General features: G+C 36.5%; 1 protein-coding gene across 1 annotated transcript in view; it reads left to right on the forward strand.

Annotated features, from left to right (window-relative positions):
- PDE11A (phosphodiesterase 11A) overlaps positions 1-18,933 on the forward strand; it is a 174,766-nt gene that overhangs the window by 149,137 nt on the left and 6,696 nt on the right. Inside the window, exons 16-19 of the mRNA XM_088135821.1 lie at positions 3,344-3,421; positions 5,969-6,032; positions 9,695-9,769; positions 10,508-10,591. Coding sequence (XP_087991947.1) covers positions 3,344-3,421; positions 5,969-6,032; positions 9,695-9,769; positions 10,508-10,591 — 301 coding nt within the window. The remainder of the gene's footprint in view (positions 1-3,343; positions 3,422-5,968; positions 6,033-9,694; positions 9,770-10,507; positions 10,592-18,933) is intronic.

Consider the following 18,933-nt stretch of genomic DNA (forward strand, 5'->3'; position numbering starts at 1 on the left):
TATAGAAAGCCCTGCAGATTCATTCCTCCCTATGTGGGAGCTGTCAGGTTATGTGCATTAGCCTGTGCAAATCATTTGATGAGTGAAGTGCTTCCTTCTTGAAATCTCAGTGCGGCTATTTCAAGGCCCTTCTGAAGTCTTCTGGACATGTGCATACTTGCATAGAAGACTTTTCCTCTAGGGTAGCAGTGAAGAGGTAGCCATCCTGAACCTTCAAGTGGTTATCAGAGCAAAAATAACTTCTGGGCATGCACACACATGGAACATTCAGAAACCATGTGGCACCAGTTGCTCTCAAGCAATAGGGGGAGAATTGCATTGACTTCATGTCTCCTTTGGATTTACAGGGGATCTGACTATAAAGATGTCCTTCTTTTGGAAATGGGACATCAGACTAGAGGTCTGATCCATAGGACTGTCTCTTGCCCTTGGTATGTAGCAATTAGAGACCAGTCCAGCCTCAGCCACCTCCTGAGATTGCCATGTCTTCCTTAACTTTCTCTATTTGTTTAGTTGAAATTTGGCACAAAAAGGATGACACATCATCCTTAGGAATCTGCCTTTCCTTCCTTTAGTATATAAAATATATGTGTAGGAAGATCAAATGTGAAGACTAACTTCCTTATTTGTTTTTATATATACAGTAGCTTAGGACAGGCAAAACAAGCGAGAAGGAAATTTTCAAATGTGATGTTGCTTTTTCAGGAATCAAAATGTATACTAAATAGTGAGCTTCTTATTTTTAATAATAATAAAAAGGCTCTACCTTGTGTAGTGCTGATGCAATACGAACTTGCATTTCAACAGTTAAGCATAAGATTGATTTATACGTGCCTGTTAGCGTGCATTGTAAAAACTGTCATCACTGCAGTACTTATTCCCAGAGGGGTTGTTAGGCAATCGTGCTATCATCTGCATCAGAGAAATGAATTTTTTTTTCTGCCAGTGTGACTTTTTATAGTATTAGGAACTTTCAGTTAAGTCAAAATTCTTCAATAATCCATATAAAGCAAAATGTACAGGAGAAAGTGAATAATCTGAAGCTTCATTAGTGGATTAACAATTTTTTAGTCAATTAGGCAGTAAATTCAGTCACCATTAAGAGGGAAGAAAGTATTTGTTGCTCTTGGAAAGTTTTTTGCCTCTATTATGTATGACACTGGTATATAATGAATCATATGAATTAACCAGTTAGGTGAAAATTGAAAGTATTACTGTGAACAGCACAGGAGAATGGCGCCAGGGAATTCAAGAAAATTGCTGGGCCATTTAAGTAGCCTGAGTTGAAACTAATTCAACAAAATAACAAGATTTCAGAGCTGTACTTACAAAATTGCCTTTTGACAATCTGTAAAACCTTTCCAAGGGATGCCAGTCATGGATAAACATTGCTTATGCCCTTTCGTATGTCATCTCCTTTTAGTTCTGGAGAACACTGAATTAATCTGTGTGATGAAGCTTTCCTGTCAAGACCTCCACACTATAATAACTGTATCAGCTTCATCACATAGGGTTGCAATATGTCCCCTGTGAATCCTCTATATTATATAGTGGATCTCCATGCCAGCTCCAGAGTTCATACCAAATAGCATAGAGAATTTGCATGGTAAGTTGCATATCTTCTTCCAAACTAAAAATATCTCATACGAGTGACTCCAAGCAGCTTACAAGATTAAAAACAAACAACCCCCTCTAAGCATCACCACCACCACCCTAGCACCCAAGGATAAACTATTAACCATCAATAGTAGCAGAGCTTATCTCCCCCTGGTTCAAATGCCTGGGGGAACAGCCAGGTCTTCAGTGCCTTGTGAAAGGCTAATAGAGTTGGGGCCATCTGAATCTTTGGCAGGGGCTGCTGCTGAGAAGGCACAGCTCGGGGGTTCAACAAGATGATATTGTTTAATAGAAGGGATCTGGAGCATGTCCTGTCTACTAGATCTGGTGGAGTAGGCAAAATCAATAGGAAAAAGTCAACCCTGCAAGCAATCGGGGCCTATGCCATGGAGGGCTTTATAGATGATGACCAGCACCATGATTTATGGTATTGAAAGCCCTCTTGGCTTCTTTCTGTCATATGAAAGTAAGAGATGGATTAGACTAAAAACATTTACTGCTGCATTCTGTTCCTCCAGCAGACCATTAGAACCTTATAAAAAGTCAATGAGTGGAATAGTATCCTCTCACATACTTTATGATGATTGATATTGATGGTGGTGGAGAAGTGTTCATCTAGTATGGTTCAGCCTTGGATCACCTTATTACTTACTTACCATGAATTCCATAATGGAATTTATTTTCCTGTTCATATTCCATCCTTCCTCAAAAAAGCTCAGGTTATCCCATTTTATCCTCTCATCAAGACTGTAAAAAAAAGATTGGTTCAAGATCATTCAATGACATTTATTGCTCAGGACTAGCTTCTTCTATCCATCATTCTGTACACTATATAGGTGTCAATAATTGGCCCTTGAAACTCATCTGAATGATTTTGTTTCTCCTCAGCTGACTCAGTTCCTCAGAACCTTTATTTTATTGCATAACAGTGGGAAAATTAAGAATTTACACATTGAAAGTTATTCTTTATCATCAATTTGCAAAGCTTTCCCTGACCACATGTGCTAGATTTTGACTCCTAGAATTCCTAATAGACCTAATTGAGGGGGAATTCTGTGACTGAAATTTAACTCATCTGGAAGGCATGAGGTTGAAGAATGCTGAAAGAGTATATGCTCAAGGGCCATGGAACATGGATAAGTTTGGAGAGCTAATTTCAGATATTAAGTGCATTTCTAGTTGGGGTGATGGTGGTAAAATTAAGTAATAGATTTCCATCATTTCCATCCTTAATTATTACAAATCTGTAACTGGCAGCATATGATGGATGGGCTGTTCACAAAACATCTCCTGCAATTACCACCTTAAACTGCCTGGAACATTCTAAACTATATAGGTTGTGCTAATTTTTACTTGTTACAATGTGGATCATTTAGCATATTTTTTCTGAGGTTTATGAATTTTTGAGAAGTGAGCTTTCATACATCCATTTCTGATCTGGCTTTTCCCACAAGCTGTGAGGTAGCATGAGGCTAGAGCCCTATGAAGTTCTAAAGTTTGTTCTGGATATGTGGGGATGTGTTGTGTTTGGGGCCCTGGGAGGTTTTTTTTTGTTTTTTTGTTTTGTTTTGTTTTTTTGTTTTTACTGCTTTATTATTGCATTTGAGCCACCCAGGGTAATGCTGCTTAAGATGGGCAGGTATATAAATATTTTAAATAAATAAAATAAATACATATAAAATATATATATATATATATATCATTCCCTGGTTATGTTTGGTTACAGGAAGAGGACTGAATTTTTTGAACTTGTCAACAAAGGAGACTACAATTGGAATGTTAAATATCAACGAGAGGTATTCCGGTGAGATCTTTCTCTTGGGTAAAGTTCATGTGGCGTGGGAATTGAGGCAGTTTGCAGGAACAGGAGATCAAATTCCTCCCAGTGGTTTTAGAAGTGCACAGCCAATTTGTGTGCATCATAGAGATGCAAAACATTTTGAATTTGAAATGTTTCATATTGAAAACATCTTATTCTGAGCCCAAAAGCAATTGTTTTGAATTCAAAATGGGTTGTTTTAACATTCTGGAAGTATTTGGAGCTCAAAACAATTTCAGAAAGGTCAGAACAATCCATTCTGAAACGGAAACGGTTTCAAACTCTAAATACTTTGGACACTTCTAGTGTGTCTCTGTTAAGAATGTCAAAGAGCACTGCTTCTTGCATCTATGCACACTTGACCTAAAAAACCCTCCCCATGCTTAACTCTCTTCGCTACAGCACTTTAAGTATTTGCAGTGAAGATGACCACCATCAGGTCTTGTCTTCTGTGTTTACCAAATCTCCTGATATCAGCAAAGCGTGGAAATCCTCTAAATATTTGCCATGATTCCTGGGATCAGTACTGTTGTATGTATATATTTAATAGTCCAAGACAAATTTTAAAAAACAACAGTATATCAGATATCAAATATAAAGCCACAACAAACTTGTACAGGAAAGCCTAAAGCAATTAGTAGTGTGAAGGAGGCACCAGGTGGCTTCTACAAGCCATAGCTATTGTTAGAAATTTGGCAACCTTTTTGGAAACAGCTGAGATTTGGTGTCATAAGAGGAAAGCAATAAAACAACCTTGTGTTTATTTGCTATATTTATATCCATATTTCCATCATGCTCCCTTCCCCTGAATAGTAAGAAGCTCCAGGTTATGGCACCTGTTCACCCAAGTTTGGTTTTATCTGGAAGGAGAAATCAGTAAATATTTAAGGTGCTGGTGGAATATTTCAATGTATTTACAGATATAATATTAGAAGAATATTAGAATATTAGATAGGTGAAGAAGGGCAGCTTAACAACCCCTACAAAAAACAAATCCATTAGCTAGCTCTGATCAGATTCTCAGTAAGGCACCCAGGTACCCGCAGATGATTTTAACTGTCAGTTCACCCTCTGTCTGTTTCTTATGTGCATGGAGAGTTACTTTCTCCCTTTATCTTAAACCTGCATCTTAATTCCATCCAAGGGCATCTGTGGGGTGGGTCAAAAAAGTGAAGATGACAGTTAATGTTATCTTGAGCATTTACTGTAATTCTTTTTCCATTTATTTATATTGTCTTTCTTGAAAATACACCTTTGTTTTAAATAAACAATGTAAAAAAAGTGAAGATGACAGCCTTGATCATGTGGCTGCAACCACCATTTTAACTTTTTTTATGCTCCTTCCAGATGCCCCTGATTCCATCTTCCATACACAGGTATGGAGAAGGTACACGTTGCAGAAAATCGCCTTCGGGAAGCAAAAGCTGCTTTCTTGATTTGTTACATGGTTCATAAGGGCTCCTCTAAATCAGCCTTCCTTTATGTGGTGCCCTCGAGAGGTGTTGAATTTTAACTCCCGTAATGCATAAAGCTATGCAGGCTGCAAATGATGGGTACTGTATTTTGACACAACCTGCGGGCACTAAGTTGGAGAAGGCTAACTTAGATGGTCCATTGTAGCTACTGGCTCTGGCAATCCTCTTTACACCATAAGAAACTCTGTAGATGTGTTCAGACTGGGAATATATAAATATCTGCATCTAAGTATTTTCATCTGTGGGGAATGCGACATACTCCTGAAAGGAGCTTATTCGTGTGAAAAATTCTTAAGTCTTTGTGTTTTAGAAGAGGTATAGGTAATTTCCTATTTTCCCATATAATTTCACCCATTCCTGATTTTAGAGTATGGATAATATATTTGCTTTTTTTTTTTTTATCCCCGGTATTCTTGCTGTTCATCTGGGCTTCCTTAGAGTTTAGTATGCATTGTGCACTATACATAAATGTTTTCTCCATCTGAGTAATTCCTTTCTCCCAACACTTATAAAACATATTTGTAGCCAGATATTAAACTACACTGAGACAGAGTAGTCTTTACAGTAAATCTTGAATTTTTATTGCAGAAGAACGATAGAAACTGCTTAAATAGTGTCTGGAATGTCTCTCATGATTATTTTCTTACTACTGTAGTCAGTTATAAGTAGGCAAACAGATTACCCCAATCTGTATTTATTATATAATTTCCTTTTATCACTTCATGGCATTCCAACTACCCAGTGCCCTATATTATGACTTTATTAATCAAACTACAACAGCAAAATCAGTAGTTAGTCTGCAGTGAAACATGTATCTTTTGTAGCACTCAGTAGTTAGCATTGAAAATTCATTATCTGATTATATCTATAATGCATTTGCTTTCCTCTATCTAATGACATAAAAGCAATGACTGTTCAAATGCCACACTGTGCCATTCTTTGAATTGGTGAAGGTACTAATTCTGACTCTTTAAAACAAATCATGAATTCAGAATGAATTTGTTTAGAAAACCAGCAAAGGTTTGTTCTGTTTTTATTGTTCATTTCTGTTTTTCAGATCAATGCTAATGACAGCCTGTGACCTTGGAGCTGCAACTAAACCATGGGAGATTTCAAGACAGGCAAGTCATGATTAATAGCAGCACAAGAAAGAGGAGGTTCTATCGCAACAATTTTTCCAGGAACCTGACATGGAAAGGCCCAAATCTGCAGTCAATTTACAATACCATAGCTGCATCAAAAATATCACAGATTTTCTATAGTTTATTGCCCAATCTTTTTCTTCTTCCTGCTTAACTGATGGCATTGAACAGTATTAGAATATTTCAAGAGAGTCTACTTCTATAATCATGATATTACGATGAACATTTCCATTTTATTAAAAATGTGAGTTAAAAAGAAATTTGGCATATCTAATTGAGAGTGCTTCAATGTCCATCCTAGTGCAACTTTACTTAAAATTAATTGAGGGATTACTTAGGTCACCTTTGCCCAACTGGATGCATTCATCAAGATTTCCCGTCATTCACAGCCAGAATGGCCACTGTAACATTATTAAACCTGGCAATAGCATTTTTTCTCCATAGGGAATAATATAAAAAAATTCATTTATTTGTATACTATCTGAAATCCTCACTGATGGCTATATCATCATTAGATTATAATAATCAAATAAATGATACTCCTCTGAAAGACTATTTAGTTGCTGCCCATCCAGGTCATGATCTTTTTTCAGGACATTGCATTGTGACATTTCTAGTACTTCATTTCTCATTAATGTAACCTGACATATGCCTTGAAAAGTTTTAACAACAGGATTGTATGTCTTAAAATGGGGGCTGGAGGCCTACAGCTTACCCTGGGCTATTTATGACTTCCAAAATGCCCTAGATTGCATGGCCTAAATTTGACAACAAAGTAGCTATTCTTTTCTTTGTTGTAATTTCTGGCAAACAGGAAGCTGGAAATGGATATGTTTAATTTCTGTGAAGCAAAGTATATCCATTTGCACTCTTAAAATTTTTTTAGTGAACTCCCCAAATCATTTTAAAAGGCCACATGTTTTCAGCCCCACTCAACCAATTATACCACAAGATATGCACTCCATCATGATTCTCAGAAACCAACTTCCAGGCTGGAAAATGTTTTCAGTTCGTGTGTGTGAAGACTGGAATTACTACTTTTTTTTTTTTTTAGTCCAGCAGCCAAATTCCAATGTAAAAATGTTCCTGAGAGTTACATTTCAATGGTAGGCAGACCCAATATAAAACTTTGAATGTGAGACCGACCATTACTTTGTAATGTCAACAATGAGTCTTGGGAAAGAATGGACCTGGAAAGAAAAAAAAAGAAATGAAAGAAAATAAAGTGAAAGTAGAGTGATTATAGAAAGAGAAAGACTCGTATTAAAGATAGCTTAATTTCCCATCAGAAAGTATAGAAAGTGGACTAAAGGAAGGAGAATGTGGAAGCTTCTTAGAACAGAATGAAAAAAATTATGGAATGTAGCATAAGTGTGCAGAATTACACTAATGGGAAGTATGAAAAAAAGGTGCCTATTGGAATGAAGAGAAGAAAGGGGCTGGAATTTAAAAAATAAGCATGAGAGAAAGATTGCTGCACAAATGAGGATGAGAGAAATTATATGCCATAGAAGAAAGTTGCAAAGAACATAGTCAAGGACAGGAAGGAACATTTAAGATTAAAGGTGTAGAGAAAATGCAAAATAATGTTGGAAATACAATTCATTTTGGAAAGGAGTAAAAAGGCTAAACAAGGAGCTTCTAGAGAATGAATGAAATTAAAAATAAAAGTTGGGATCAAATTAAAAAGTGAAATAATACTGGAAAAATATTTTAGAAATATTTATAATATGTTAAAGAATGGAATTAAAATGAATACTACAAATGTTAGTATAAAAATGATGGAAGAGAAGTCATAAATAGTGTAATGGTGTTAAAAAAAATGCTAAGGCTGTGTATTAGTTTGTTAATTGTACCTGGAAATATTTTTGGGAGAATTCAGTTGAAACAGTATGAGAGGTGACAGTGAGCAAAATGTGGGAAGTGCAGTGTGGCTTTATATTAGGCAGAGGTGTGCAGACCAGATTTTTGCTCTTCAGCAGCCCATTGAGAAATGTATGAATGTGAGAACAGAAATACAGTATACTTTTGTTGATTTAGAGAAAGCATATGCTAAACTGAATAGGTATGAATTATGGAATGTTTTATGCAAATACAGAGTTGCAATTGCTGAATGGCAGTAGTACAATGGAAATAAAACATGCAAGAGAATAAATGGAATGCTTAGTAAATTATTCAACACTGAATCAGGAGGAAGAAATGGATGTGTGATCACCCCTTGGTTGTTTATGCATTTGTAGATAAATGTGTTACGCTTGTGTTGATGTTAGAGGTGTGTTGGTTGGAAATGTGAATGTGTGTTTGCAGTGTTGAGTGAGAACCCAAATGATTTGCAGTGAATGTTAGATAGTTATATGATGCAACAAGGAGGATGGATTTGAAAATGAATGTATCAAAGACCAGGATAGTTGGTCTTTGGTCCATGGTAGAGAAAATGGAGTGAATGAGTGCATGTTCTACACCAGTGGCCAAAAAACCAGAGTAAGTGGATGAATTTGTGTACCTTGATAGAACATTTAATAAAGATGGGGAAATGGAGAAATTTTAAAATGCTCAAATGTTGGTAGAAAAGTAATGGGAAATACATGGTATGTTGTGAGGAATAAATGTATGTCAAAAGAAGAAAGAATGGCTGCATTCTTTATCATGCAGAAATGAGAGTATGGTATGTCAGGAGAAATATAAAAGTAAATTAAATGGAGTAGGAAATCAACCCTGACTGCTGATTGGAAGGATTGATAATGAAGCTCAAGCTCAGATACTTTGGTCACCTAATGCGAAGAGGGGACTCTTTGGAAAAGACCCTGACACTGGGAAAGATTGAAGGCCAAAGGAGAAGAGGACGGCAGAGGATGAGATGGTTAGATAGCATCACTGAAGCAATGAGCATGAAACTGAGCAAACTCAGGGAGGCAGTGAAGGACAGGAAGGCCTGGCGCAATATGGTTCATGGGGTCACGAAGAGTCGGATACGACTTAACGACTGAACAACAACAACAAAAACTTTAGAAGTGGCTGCGGTAAAAGATAAAGAGATAGGCTCAAGAATGGGTGGGGCTGAATTAATGTGGACTGAATACAAAAGTGAGTGACAAGTACAAAATAAATATATTGAAGTGGTTTGGTCATATTGAGAGACTGAATGAAGATCAAATTAGAAAACTAGTATATGAAGGAAGAGTGAATGTGTCAAGAGGAAAGGGAAGATCAAGAAAGTCATGGTTGGATGAGAACATCAAAAAGGGTGAGAAGTTTAAAGAAGAAAAGGGAGCATATGAAGCAATGTGTAAACATGTTTGAAACAAGGGTTTGCAAGGGTTAAAAAAGTATGGGGAGATATTGTGAAGGTATAACTGTGTAGTAGATTAAGCTATATTGTCTTTTATTTTTTCCTAATGCATGTGTTTAATTTCCTTGGTTTATTATTTCTTACTCCTTTTCTGCTCTTTGCATAACGTTGCATACCCCAAAAACAGATAGCATGACAGGCATGTATTATGCCTGTCTATTCACCAAGGGCATCAAACAGTCAAATACTTAAAATCAGATTTGTGCTTAAGCTTTTTACTTAATCAGGGCTTCAGTCTGGAAATGCAACTAACAGTATAAACCCTAATTTGATTGTTTCATATATGTTTTAGGTAGCTGAACTGGTAACAAGTGAGTTCTTTGAACAAGGAGACAGGGAGAGATCTGAGCTGAAACTCACACCTTCTGTAAGTTAACCATTTTGGGAATTATTTGTTGCTATAGAATGCACAAACATTGGAAGATAGTGTAATGTAATGTAGTATGATGTGATATGATCGCTATATTCTTTCTCACTATCCCTGTGTGTATAAAATAGAATTGTGCAAAACTCTGGATTCTGTTCCTAAAAGGTACTTTGAATTATGCTGGGTAGGGCTACCAGATCTGGGCTGCAAAATTCCAGACAACCACTAGATGGCAGCAATAACGTACTGTTCTTTATACTGTTGTGCTGCCATCTGATGGTCCTATGGATTTTTGCAGGCCAGATCTGATACCCATACTTCCCAGGAGTATGTCAGATTGAATACAATGGCAGTTACTTCTGAGTGGAAGCAGAAAGGATTACGCTGCATTTCTCCAAAATGAATAGCAAAAGTAACACTGCAGATATTTATTTTCTCCCACTTTCCTATGCAACATAAATGCCAACAATGGATTGCATTTGTTTGACACTAAGGAATTACATGGTAAAACAGTCAAATAAATGAAACTTATATATTCCCTAAACAGGGCCAGAGAAGAATAAATGGTTTATTTTTCACTCTAGACAAAATATAGGAAAATGTGTGTAAAGATTGATTATGGTTTTCAAAGTGTTCCGTTTATAACAATTTGATCCTAGATCCAAAGTATTGGATGAAGCAGCTTCTGTAAAATACTCTAGAGTAATAAAGCATGACACATTCCTCTTCTCCATTCAGGCTATATTTGATCGGAACAGGAAAGATGAACTGCCTCGATTACAGCTGGAATGGATTGATAGTATCTGCATGCCTCTCTATCAGGTAATTGTGCATATTGCTGGTGCAGAGTTAAAAGAAGACACACCGGTTTTGCCTCTCAGCAAAAGAAGGGCAGGGGGAGAGATCTGATGTAACAACTTTGCAGCTTTTTCCATCTCATGGATCCTACACTTTTCATTTCTCTTCTCCGGAGGCATAAACGACACTTGATAAAGCAGCAAAGATACTTATAATGGAGAAATCTTTGCAATGAAATGAGTAAATATATATTAGAACAAAATCAGTGCAGTCTGTCAATAAAGAAAACAAATCAGATATGAAGTAATTGTCTTCCTCTACCCTTCACTGGGTTTCATTAGTCTGTATATTCATGCTTTTAATCTATTGGTTTTGGTTCAAAAGTTGCAAGAACCATAGCAGCATTTTGTATTTCCTTCCTTGTTTATTTGTGATGACGATGATCATTATTGTCATTATTAACAGGTTTTTTTAAAATAAAACTTCCAATGAAACACAAGCAATGCACAGTATTTTCATTTTCAAAGAGGTGCTCCATTTCAATTTTTTAAAATAAATTTTATTGAGTTTCAGAAAGAAGTAAAATACAAAATGATCAAAGAAGAGGAAAAAAAGAAAACAAATACAAAAAAAGAAAAGTAACTTGTGACTTTCTTTGGTATAGGCATAGGTATAAAATAAATTCACCTCTTACTCCAATATCCAAAAATTCACATAATAAAAACTATCCTTTAATGTTTTTAAAAAAATATGAAATAAGTCTATGTCAGCAGAAATATAAAAAGAATAACATAAGATATTTCTGTAGTTATAGAATAAATCAGTCATCACATCCCAAAATCAACATTTCTTTTGTGTGTGTGTGTGTGTGTGTGTGTGTGTATCAAGTAAAAAGTCCAAGAGTGGTTTCCAAAATTAGACAATGTCCTTTCTTTAATCAAAGTAGTCAGTTTTGACAGGCATTCCATTTCAGAATTACTTCTAAAATTTGGTGAGCATGTACTAGACAAGAAGCACTTAGCACACTGCAGAAGACTATTTATCTGCAGAAGGAGATACTTCTGTATCTTTGGGCAAGATTATGATAGAAGACTTCTTGCTTAGTTCTTGGTCTCAGATTCCTCTGTGCAAGTATTTTATGCAGCAATCTTTCCTGTAGTGCTTTTTAAGACAGGTTTTGAACTGACTTGCATTTTAAATTAATTGTCCATATTAACTAACCAATATAGGTTAATATGGATGCTAATAATTTTTGAAATTGAGGTTATACTTTTTTATTTCATTGGTACTGATTATTCAAAGGAATTTTGCAATAAGTTTTTATTGAATTCACGATTCATATAATACTTCAGCTGCACTTAGAATAGTTCCAAAGGGACCTCATATTACTCAATATTAGAGGAAAGAAGCTGGATTGATTTATTTGTATGTTTATCCATCCATCCATCCATCCCTCCCATTTCTAAGCCACCCAGCTCCAAAATGACTGTGAGAAGCTTCACAAAATTAAAAACACAGTATAAAAAATACAGGTACCCTGAAGGAACAATGAAGAAAACAGTTTACCACATCACCCCAAACTAGAGGGCTCGCCAATCATCCTAACCCAAGGCCTGATGGAAAAGCCATGCTTTTAGAGAAGGCAGGTTTCTGGGGAAGATGCTGTTCCAGAAAGCAGGAGCTGCAACAGAGAAGGTCTGCTTCTTGGATCTTGCTAGATTACTTTGCTTAGCTGGTGGGACTTGAAGTAGGACCATTCTGTTTGATCTTTCGGGAGGGACAGACACCATGGGACCAGATGATCCCTCAGATAGCTAGGTCCTATGCCATGTAGAGCTTTGTAGAGGTTAATCAGCAAAACCTAAAACTACTCACAACAAAAATAAAAATATATCACAGGCAAAAAGTCTGGGAAATAATTCAAAATGTGTCTTTTATAAAATTCTATTGATAGGATCAAGATGGATACCAAGTGAGCCTTCTGGAGAGAAGGTTTTATAAGTGAGAACATTGCTAAACTGTCTGGCCCTGTTTGGGTGCAGCCTATCTCATCTCAGATATTTGATGTTGGAAAATGTATTTCCTCAAGCTGCTAAGACATAACATGGTAATTATTTATAGAATTTAGATTTTCAGCAGATTGAGGGATCGATCTACCCATTAAGTCTATAGTAATCATCTAGCAAATTTTACAATGTATTGTTTCAAGCCAAGTAACTAATCCATTAAGTATCTCATAGTAGACATTTGTTATTATTTAATACCATTATTACAGTATTGATAAATTAAAAAGAAATTAAGAGGGGGAAGAAGAATGTGACAAAATAAGACAAAACTTCTGCTTCTTCACCAGAAGTTTTACATTGGAGAGAGAAGAGAATTATCCATGGAGACAAAGAATGTTCAGAACATTCTCTCTGGATGAAAAGGTTGGATATAACAGTTAAGGATTCAACTTGATACAAGCAGAATTTTACTAGCAAACAGAGATGCATCTAAATGTCTTTTCCCCTCTGTTCATGCTGTATAGCTATTATCCCCCTTTTTATTATTACGGCATTGTCTAATGCCATACCAGCCTAAGGGGTAAACAGAAAACTTGATGTCACAGTCACACACTGAGAGAGATGCTCCCTAGAATATAAAACTGAGTTTTAATTTCCAGTACAGCCACTGTACCAGTGATGCATGGAGACACTGTAAATCCCATTTACACATGGTTAAGAAACCCAAGTTGGAGCTTCACGCTCTACAGATACCTCAGGCTCTGGGTCTCTCCCTCCATACCAATTTATTTTTCAATGGTAATCAATTGTCTAGAACACACAACATAGAACATTAATGATAACAGCAGCAGGGCATTTAGTGCTTAGGCAGAATTCAGCTTTTTCCTTTTCTCTCCCCCTTCCCATGTAGTTGCAAAGAAAGGGCTGCACATGGACTTGACTGCGGATAGTCTAGAGACCATGGAGCTCAGACACATTCCCCTTCCCCGGGACGCTCGACTCCCTGCCATTTTTTCTTCTTGATGGACTAGAATGTTGATCTGTTAGGACTCACCTTCACGGTTAGGCCGGACCACCTTATAAGATTCTAACACAGGGTGGCAAGCAAAACCAGCAGTTCTGGGTACACTTCTCTTCGACCCCCCGGGACATTTGATCCTATAATGCCAATGTAGATGGCGCAGATAATATTTTTATACTTATACCATTATGAATTTAAATTAGAAAACACATTTTAGATTAGGAGTAAGCAGCCCACCTGCAGAAATATCCCTTAGCATCCCAAGATCACAGCACCAAAGTATTTGGGGAAATAGCCAAATTTTGTCAGTGCTGTTTCATTTTATTTTATTTTACAGAATGAAGGAAAGTAATAGGAGTTGGGGGAAACTGCTTCCATCTCTACCTATCCCACTTCAAATGCAGCAGCAATGGACACTTTCCTCCAAATACAGAATTTGGGTCAAGAGCAGGACAAAGGATGAGGATTATGTGATCCTGCCCCCTGCATACCAATGAATTGTTGCCATTTTAAAGACATCTGTGTGAATTACATTCATATATTAAAACACAACCATGGGCATCCAATAGAAGCCATAATGATAAATATCATGACATCATGATGCAAGTTACGTACAGCACATCATTTACATCATTTGTTTGCTGACATCATGATGAGTGTGACAGCATTTCCTCATACCTCCCCGCCCACAGTCACAAGCAATTTTTGTGAAGTGCTATAACTCTGTACTGTGAGGTAAGTCAGCACTAGCCTGAAGCATTGTCTGTATCCATGTGTATGTTCCTGGAGCAGGAATCTGACCTGAGCAATAATTAATGAAGCAGATTTCTAAACTATAAAAGGTAACAAAGTCTAGACATTGAGTAAATTTCACAGAGAGAAAAAAAAAATACAGAGGAATACCAGAAATCACTAAATATTAATTTGTTAACATACACCCCCCATGTTAACTGATATTCATATGAAATATGTTAATAATCTCCTATTCTTAGCTGGCCTTTATCCATTTGCTAAAAATTTCTATTCTATGTGCTGGACAAGCAAGGTTGCTACCTTATGAGTTTTGAGTTCACACTCATGCACAAGTGGGATGTGGCAGATTGGGACAAAAGACAAAATGAAACCCAACCCCCCCCCCCTTTTTAAAGGCTATCCTGAGAGGGACATCTTCTAGCTCCTGATTAGTTTCTCAAAGTTTAATTTTTCCCAGGCTAATTACCTGGGCCTGCTGCTTAGTTTGTACGTATGTCTTTCAGTGTCTTACTGTACTCTCTTACTTTTCTCACCATTCCTTTTTTTTAATATAATTTTACTGAAAGTTTTAAAAACAAGAGTAAAAATTAATACAAATTAAAATAGAGTAAGAAGGAAAAAAGTAAAAGGAAGAAATAAAAGAAAGCTAAAATGCAAAAAGAAAAAGAAAAAAGGTTAGAAATAAAATCATTTTCATAATGATTCATTTCATAAAATGAAAAGAAAGAAAAAAGATATAAAGAAGTGGCTTCTGATCTTCTTTACAGCAGTTATAAGTACAATTGTAGATTTACTTCTTTCTCTGAAGTTACGTGATAACTCTCTTCTTTCTATAATCTATCCTATCTAATCATCAAAACCATAGATCATAAGTTCATTTTTTTCTGTTATATGCAAAAAGTTCATAAGGGGTTTCCAGTCAACAATAAACGTAGATATTGTCTTTTCTCTAATCAGACAGGTCAATTTGGCCATCTCAGCAAGTTCTGTCATCTTCACCAACCATTCCTCCATTGTAGGTATTGCCAAATCTTTCCATCTTTCTGCATAAAATAATGTCACTGCAGTGATCATATTTAAAAACAAAGTTCCATGACTTTTTTCCAACTGTTTGTCCATCAGTCCCAAGACAAAAGGCTCTGGTTTCAGTTGTATATTAATCTTTAAAATCCTCTAAATCAGTACATGCATTTGAACCCAAAATCTTCTAGTTTTTTTTTTTTTTTTGCATGTCCATCAAGCATAATAAAATGACCATTCCTGTTGTTCACATTTCCAACATAGATTTGAAGTACCTTTATACATTCTAGATAATTTTTCTGGTGTCCTATACCAACAGTACATCATTTTATAAAAGTTCTCTTTAAGATTATAACATAGTATAAATTTCAATCCTTTCAATCACATATTTTCCCATTGTTCCATCTGTATATTATAACCAAAACATTTAGCCCACTTTATCATACATTCTTTTACCTGTTCTTCTGTTTCAAATTTCAATAAAAGTTTATACATTTTAGCAACCACATGTTCATCATTTGTACACAATTCCATTTCAAAGACAGTCTTAGAATATTCAATACCATAAATTATTTTGTCTATTTTGAATCTTTCTGATAACTGTAAATAGGAAAACCATTGACAATTATGTCCCTCTGCCATCAGTTGTTCTTTTGATTTTATTTTGTACTGACAGAATTCTAGTATCTCATGGTATGTTAGCCATTTGTGTTTGCCTATTATTTCTTGTCTATCAAATGTTTCTTGTGCTGAGAGCCATATTTAAATCTGGATTTGTATCTACTGCATTTCCATATGCTCAATATGGCACGTCTAACATAGTAATTTTTAAAATCTACATTAACCTTAACTTTATCGTACCACTTTTCCCCCCATTCTCTACAGTCTTTGAATAAAGTTTATGTATTCCATAAAAAATTATTTTCTTTTGTATAAAAAAGAAAAAAGCCCCTCAAGGTGAGATAGGTGGCTATGGCCATGCTGTGACTTTTTGGCAACAGAATGGACATAGTTTGCTGTTGCCTGTTTCTGGATGTTTTTTTTCAGTTTTCCAGTCAAGCCTACAGAGCTAAGATTTCCTCATGGTCACCCATTCAAATACAGTCTAACCCGGTTGTTTCAAAGTCAGATTCTTCTACTGTGATGCTTAGGTATATATAAAAACTAATTTTGTGTATTTGGCTTCTAGAGCATAAAACCAACTGCATAGAAAGAAGCCAAATTGGTGCCTTAATATATGACCCAAAGTGATTGTTCCGAGATCAGTCCAAATTTGAGAATGTGGATCCTTGCAAAACAGGTACAAAGTAGCCCACAGAGGCCACAATTTGCAACCACTTTTTAGGCAGTAGAATTTTTCTGCCATCTCTCTTCCACAAGTTCCCTCCTTAACCACATAATCCCACAGGTGAAGTAAATGTGTTAAACTCCAGGATAGGGCAGAAATTGGGGAGGGCGTAGCAGGGAAACATAATGAGTATGGGATTGGGGGAGGAAGTTAAGTAAATCCTGCCAGCTACTGCCACCACTTTCTGCCATTTCATCTGAAAAAAACACAATTTAAGCCGATGTGTTTGAGTTGATTTGTAAGTTTTTCTCTTTTTCCCGACTAAGTCCACAACTGAACTGAAGGTAAGAATTGAAACACTGAGCTATGAACTAAAGGATTCTATTTAAAGAAAAGACACTACGAAAATCGCATCTTTTTCTCACTGCATTGTTATGTGCTGATAGCAATCTCATGACATGGAAGAATACCCAGGTCAGAGGCCAAGCATTGTGCTCCTGTCTGTGTGAGAAAATAAGGAGTTTGCCAGTGACAGCTGACAGCAGCAGCTTAAAATGTAAGGAATTGTTTTGTCTTGGTAGACAAGTCCCCAGCAGTTTGATCCTGGAAGTGATGCACCCTTTTTGGAATCCCAGATGGGATGCTCCTTTCACAACACCTCAAAGAAACTTCTGAAATGTCTGTGAATGCTGATTACAAAGGTTAAAGGAACTGGCTCTCTTTCTTCCTAATCGCCCAAGGACAGGATGTATTTCTCATTTTATGTTTCCTCAGAATCTCTCATAGCTGTTAAATAGAAGTCCTCAGTAATTGACTTTATCAAATAGCACTGATCACAATAGTTCATTTTCTTGGCCACAGTTAGCACATTTTGATGTCATCCAAATTCATCATTAAACAACAGATAGCGTATAACCCCATGGTTAAATAAGTTTTCTAATTTGCTCCAACTATTCTCAGTGAAAAGCAAAGGTCTGAGATGGGAACTATATTATTGTGAGCCAAGAAGGCAAAAGTAAGATGTGAGGGGGAAACAGTTATTCCCTTAATGCAATTTTGAGTGATGTTGCAGGAACATCTCTTTTTTTTAGAAAAAAGATTAAAAATTGACTGAAACCATGTGAGATCTCAAGTTTTCTCAAGGTATGACATTTTGTTTTTTTTATAAATGTAGTGGGTGGAGTATCTATGGTCCTGTGTTGCAGATCTTAAGCTGTAATATATCAGCTGCCTTTTGAAGATTTCAAACAGATGTCTTGCAGGAAGTGGTGATATCAGTGGTGCCTCCTGCTGGTGGGAACCAGGCAAGGTCACAATAGAAGGAGTCAGGGGATCACCATGGGTGGATCGACAAAGGTCACCATAGGCAGAACATGAAAAATGCTCTGTATTGTCCCATTAAGAATACCAAAAGGGTTGTACATAGAAAACACTCCATTTTTTCCCAATGAAAGATACTATAGGACTTACACAGGAAAGATATTTTTTAAAAAAAATCCTAATCGTGATTAGAGTGAGAAGGAAATAGCCTTGCCACTCTCAAATAACAGAAACAAAATAGAAACAAAATTTAGTGTTTCTGTCTAGATGAGTGATGATGTTCAAATAATGGGATGTCCTGATGGTGTTGATTTTCTTGTCGTCTGATTTACAAAAACTCAGAGATGAAATGTTCTCACTCGATGATATAAGCAGAAGACTATGCAAAATATGCACATTTTCTCTTGCTTTCCATGCAAGTTGTGCTCTTCAGGGGGAAAAAATTGCCACTACTCCAAAAATGTGGTCTGTTCTGCTTATCATAGCCTAGAATAGAGGTGAGCAATGCACATATCCTTGGCTATACAGGTAGTTCTCATTCAGTGACCACAATTGGTTCTGGCAACTTGGTCATTTACTTCAGCTTCCCTTTGCTTTACAGTGTCAGAAGGATATGACCCCAAACAGCCAGGTGAACCCAAATGGCAGGGAAGGTTTCCGGCACTCGGCTTACAAGGAAGCCAGGTGAAAGGGCAAAGCTTATAGCCTTTTTTCCCCACTTCTCGCCCTTTGGAATGTTCACCCTGGCACTGGGATAATCAGCAAGAAGGCCATAAATGTTTGCGCTTACGTCCATTGGAGAGGAAAGGATTACAAGAGAGTAAGCAGGGGCACAATGGGGAATACACATTGAAAAGCATGCGCTGGCTGTTTACCTAGCTCAAGCTGCTAAGGAGGCAAACAAAAGCCTTTAGTGTGAAACTTGATTAGGGTCTTGTCAGTGTCAGGCAGCAGTACC

The sequence above is a fragment of the Python bivittatus genome, unplaced genomic scaffold, assembly GCF_059951505.1.
Source record: "Python bivittatus isolate LINGU-HERP-01145 unplaced genomic scaffold, Pbiv_v1 ctg000200_np1212, whole genome shotgun sequence".
NCBI classification, from domain to species: domain Eukaryota; kingdom Metazoa; phylum Chordata; class Lepidosauria; order Squamata; family Pythonidae; genus Python; species Python bivittatus.